The sequence below is a fragment of the Limulus polyphemus genome, unplaced genomic scaffold (assembly GCF_000517525.1).
Source record: "Limulus polyphemus unplaced genomic scaffold, Limulus_polyphemus-2.1.2 Scaffold344, whole genome shotgun sequence".
Classification (NCBI taxonomy): domain Eukaryota; kingdom Metazoa; phylum Arthropoda; class Merostomata; order Xiphosura; family Limulidae; genus Limulus; species Limulus polyphemus.
In genome coordinates this window covers 219,517-224,948 of record NW_013665954.1, presented here as the reverse complement: position 1 = coordinate 224,948, position 5,432 = coordinate 219,517, and the positions used below count along the sequence as shown (strand labels likewise).

At 35.5% G+C, this 5,432-nt stretch overlaps 1 protein-coding gene across 1 annotated transcript in view; it reads left to right on the top strand.

The window, feature by feature from the left end:
• The first annotated feature begins 582 nt into the window (after positions 1-582).
• The window catches only part of LOC106457544 (dual oxidase maturation factor 2-like), a 28,327-nt gene continuing 23,477 nt past the window's right edge, over positions 583-5,432 (top strand). The window contains exons 1-3 of the mRNA XM_022383529.1: positions 583-629; positions 1,304-1,499; positions 3,745-3,802. Of these exons, the coding sequence (XP_022239237.1) occupies positions 1,332-1,499; positions 3,745-3,802 (226 nt within the window). The 5' untranslated portion in view covers positions 583-629; positions 1,304-1,331. The remainder of the gene's footprint in view (positions 630-1,303; positions 1,500-3,744; positions 3,803-5,432) is intronic.

The window sequence follows — 5,432 nt, the reverse complement described above, 5'->3', positions numbered from 1 at the left end:
GTTTATCATCCAATCTATGTGCACTATAGTGTTTTCGCCAGTTTTTTTATATAGTGCTTTGTTATATAATTACATGGTCTGTTGTTATCCTCATTGTATGTGTATTATATTATGAACAGCTGTTTTTATCAAATAAAGCTAAACATGAAAATCTTATTGCACTTTTGTTTGTGATTGTAATTCAATTTGTTCACGTCTTCACTTATTGTGTAATTTAATCATCTGTAGTTTTCATTCTGCAGTTTTATCTTCTTTCAAACAGTTGATAAATACGTTCATCTAAACGGTCCTTTCATATGTTCCTCAAGTTCGGAATTTATCGTGTCATCGTAGCTAATTAGAATAAAAATTCAAAGTTTATGTTTATTTCCCTTAACTATGTCTCATTCTCAAAAGGTCTTACTTCAGTAACGGAAATGTGGGCCGAACATCCTACGCACTTCTCTCGAGCAGGTGCCAACGTCCGGAGACTAGACGCAGTACCTTCCTCGCGTGGAAAACTAGTGTTTCTGCACCAGTCGTGTGCTAGTGACAGAGGCTGAGGGTTTCGTATTGTTTCCCGAGGTATTTCTGCTCTACGTTTAGTGTCGAACAGTTTGACTGCATTAGGGCACGGGTGGGAGAAGATGGTAAGTGATCACTGGAAATGAGAAGATGCAACTAGAATGAATTCAAGAATTAGTAAATATAAATGAATGTTATGTAAGGTGGGACGAATGGATATTAATTGAGAATACTTAGAATAAAAGGAGTAAGATATTTACGTGTCTAGAACCTATGAAACTACCTTGAAGTGCCTTTCACACACACTTCGTTGGTACAATGAGCAGTTTAAACAAGCGGGAGGGCATGATACGCATGCGTTACGGTTGGTAAAGACAATTTATGCACAATAGTCTTGAGAGAGCTTGTTTGAATTCGCAGCGTCAGCTGATTGGGCACTGGCTGGCGTAATGCATTTTTTGGCCCTTGACCCGTTTTACTAGTATTTCAATATAATGTTAGAGCCAATACTTTTTGCCAAAAGTTTTTCAGAGAGTGGGCTATTCTGGATATGCTTAGAGGGGTTGAGAGTAGGCCATTCTGGATGTGTTGGGCACGAGAGGGAGTAGTGAGAGTATATTTGAAGACCGCTTCACTTTCACTAGCCTTTATCTGCCCACTGATGGGGGTTGACCGTCTGGTCGAGTGAACTTATAATTTTATTTTTCAGGATAGTGTGCGTTTAAATACTTCTATTGGACTGTATTATAAACTAGTACTCCTAACCAAAATCTTTGTAATATTTTATATATTTTTATAGTGGTTAGGAAAACGACCAGACTGGTATCATGTTAAAAGGATGGTTCGATGCCTTCCGGAGTGGCGGAGGTCCCACGCTGTATAATTATTCTAACCGGACGCCTGTGATTGAAGATATTCAAAATATTGTAATCTACGTGAGTTTCTCCACTGTCTTCATTGCCTTTCTTATTGTATTTCCTGGGATTCGAAAAGAGGTTAGTACTGTTAAGGCAGCATTCAGTTATTTATTAGAGATTTCACATTGGACAAAGCCCAAATCAGAATTTCTCTGTTCCGTAATTGTTTATTACTAAGTAAGTTAATTATGAATGAAATACAACTGTTCTTTAGTGACTCCAAATCTAATTTTATACATTATTGTACACCTAACGCATGATACTTGACGTATTTATTTCCGAGTTACACGTAGTTTGACATTTAAGACCCGGAATTACAAAATAATAAACTTGGGACTAAAACATCGGTTTGACGCGTTAATAAATGTTTCCCGGGCTTCACGAGTAGAAGGCCCCATAAAAGGACAAGAACGTACAACACTAATGAGGTTGAACTCTACACATGACGTATCATGTGTATGTGAAGAGGGGGGAGGGGGTAGGGAGTTATGGCATGAATAATACCGACTGTCACTGTCATCTTCCTTTTTTTCAATTCCGTAACGTAGTGTGAAAACTCAAAATGTAGAACATAGCAGCATTTGAGCATAACATTTCCCCTTTAAACGCTGATCTTGTTGCATTACAACACATCTAGAAGTAGTATAACAATTTACTTTGTTGCGTATTTAGCTTTTAAAAAATTTAGTTAAGCTCTACCTCTACATGTGGTTATTAATGTCTGTATGCTTGCTTACAACTGCACTAAGCCTAAATGTTAGTTAACAGATTTATTTTATGGTGTCATATCAACCTAAAGAATTATATACGCAGGCTTTTTCGTGCTCGGTTCGTTTCGTTTGGTAAAAAGTAAGGTCTTTGCTAGTCCTGATGAAACTCTAAGGTAAATCGTGAAAACGAACTCTGCATGTTCGTGCCCAAGGCAAGTGTGAACAATTACTACAGTAATCAAAGCAAGTGAAATGAACTTGAAGCCATTTGAAACGAACCCAGTGCGACTGCTGCTAAAGATTCTATAACCAACTTTAAATGTACAACGGAATGAATCGGTTCTACCTCGATCACTAATTCAAATTTTCAGACAGTTATTTTCAAGATGTTATCATTTTCCCTAAAGTCCAGGGATTCAGATTGCTGGTAAAACTTTTCTTTCTTTAACTCGTAATTTCAGAAATCTAATTTTTACTGCGAACGCCCCTTCCAACCCACTCAAAAACCCCATATTGAAAGAAAGCATTCCTCCCATCAACAATACTTCAACTTGGGTTCGTTACCTTCCCGTTATATAAACATGTTATCTATTAGTTGCTCCATTTTGAACACTTAATTTACACATTTTAAGGAACTTGAAGTGTGAACGCAAAACTATATTTACGTAGATGACTTTTGTTCGACATTGTTGTTCATTAGGAGGGCTTAGTGGCTAGAGCCTGAAGTGTGAAGCCGAGGATTCGGAGGTGTTGCTGCAAAATCGTACTTTGTGACCCGTGAATGTGTTGGCGGTGGTTGCTATTGACTTGCTGCCTTCTTTCCAGTCTTTCAATTCAAAATTGGGGTCAGTTATGTGCAGGAAGCTTTTCTGTATCTTTACGTGAAATTCTGAAAACACACGCACACAAATTGACACCTGTTCCAAGTAATTATTCATGAAACTGAAACTACAATGAAAAGTATGAAACTTTTATTTGTTTAGGTGATTGAATAGTTTCATAATAGCAATGCGAGTAAGTGTTAGTAACTTAAGAGTAAATTAGTTTGTGAAATCTCTGAGAAATGAGGAAACATTGACATTTCATCCTAGAAATGGGTCTGTTGTTTTGCGAATCAAGAAGGAAGGATCGTGAAAAGTAGTGAATGTATTTCTGTTTCTTCTATAAAACTAACTTTTTTCCTGAAATTTCGCATTTGTGGACGCTATTTCATCGAGTAAATAAAACTGATTTTTCGCACAAAGTATGAAGTTAAAGAATTTTATTATATGTAAAACATGATTGTATTGCATAACAAATATACAGAGCACTTAAATGTTTGAATGCGATACTTTAATATTTTAAGAAATGCATATACTTTAAAAAATATCAACTTTTAATTGGAGTTCTGTTTGAAATGCAATTTTTTTTTTTGTGAATTTGCCGATATTAAAATTTAAAGAATTAAACGTATGAGTTTTATACATATCTTAAGTGGCCACCTGATGGCATGTGTCTGCGCTTGCGTGCGTACTCAGAATAGGAGGGGTGTAGGAGGATTCAATAAAGAAGAATATCCTATCACCTGTAGAATATAAATGCCTTACGAAATCTTCTGTTTTTGCTTTTTACAGAGATTTTCTACGTTTGTGAGTGTCACGATTAGTCTGTTCGTTGGAGCAATTATTCTTGGTAAGTTCACTTAAACTTTTAGTCCAACATTTCCATAAGTTTTTATTAACGATTTGTCAAATTAGTTAGTACGAATATGGTAAAATTGGACATACATTAAACAAGAATTTTGTTTTTTCAACAGGAACTATCCGTTCTTTATGAATCTTTTTGTTTCTTGCGGTCCTGATTACAACTGAAAACTGTCGTGAGTGAATACCCCTGAATTGTTCGTGCGTGACGTGTTCGTGTCTCCCTGATAGGATCGTCTCAGCCTGTTTTCCACATGTAGTTAATAACAAGCACAAAATATGGGACGAATAACATATTGACACAATTTACATTACTCAAAGATAACTTGCATACATTATCATGCGTATTTAACCATCATGTTATCACAATCTCCATGTACTGAAGTATTGTGATTTAATACTTGTACCTATACGTTAGGTGGCACAACACGTGCTTAATCAAAATGTTAAATTTGAATACCTATCGGAAAAGTCGCCGCTCCGAGCTGACCTCACTGTTCTCGTCTTTGCAAATAATGTAATCTTTGAAGAAAATGATACGAGCCACGTAAATACGTGTTTTGTACTGAAACTAGTCATATCAGTTTTGAAATTCTGTTTCAAATGTACCTCTTAGTATTTCGTTTGTTTCTTTGTAAACTCTACATATATACCTACCCTTGTGTATCGTGGGTGTTTGAATGCTTATTCAATAGCTCGTGTACCTTAAGCAAATTAGCCCTGGTTTATTGTCGGCTCATATGTAAGGCTATATAGGGCAGTTGAACACTGTATATTGCATTCGCATCTGTTTTCATTTATGGACACTTACCATGTTTTATTTTGTTTTTACTTCATTCTAGCCTTTATGTCCAACATACATCATGTCTAAAATACATCATAATTTATATACGTGAATATGTAACTAAATTCCAAAGTAGTTGCTACTCTCAAGTACTTATACAAAGGGTAAGTTCATTTGGCGATTTACTTTATTTGGGGAAATGGAAGACTTGTGCAATTATTTTTTTGCTACCGTCAACTTCTAGTACTAAATCTGGTCAGTTAGAATCGTCAGTTGCAGGAAATATTGTAACAGTTTCTACTGTTGGACGAGTTCTTTTGATTATTCAGTAAAAATAATGCAAAGTCTAATTCACTTAATGAAGGGAAACGCCTAAACTCTAGACGATTAGAAACATCGCTTGCATGTAACAGCACCTCAAACTTGCCACTGGAAAATTTCCAGGCGCCACACATCTATATGTCATGCCAAAACTCCCTCTAGCAACCAGTATACGGTCTAAATTAAAGTATTATTAAAACATGGTTCGCAAAAATATTTCTTGTCTGAATACTGTAGTTTTGATAATTTAAAGGAGTGCTTCACACATTAGGGTTGGTGAATGTAAGATATATTCCAATTTCTATAACTTCGTTAACATTTGAAGCTTGCTTCTTAATATTAAATACTGAATTTATTTCATCTGAAGAAGCTGTATTTGTCCTGTAACTTTAAAATATCCGTGGAGTAGAATTCGGAAGAATTTGATTTTTAATTTTTTACAAATTACTTGTGTATGGTATCTACCCTCACCTATGTTAACTATTGTAAAGTAACTTAATAATTCTAAGGATGT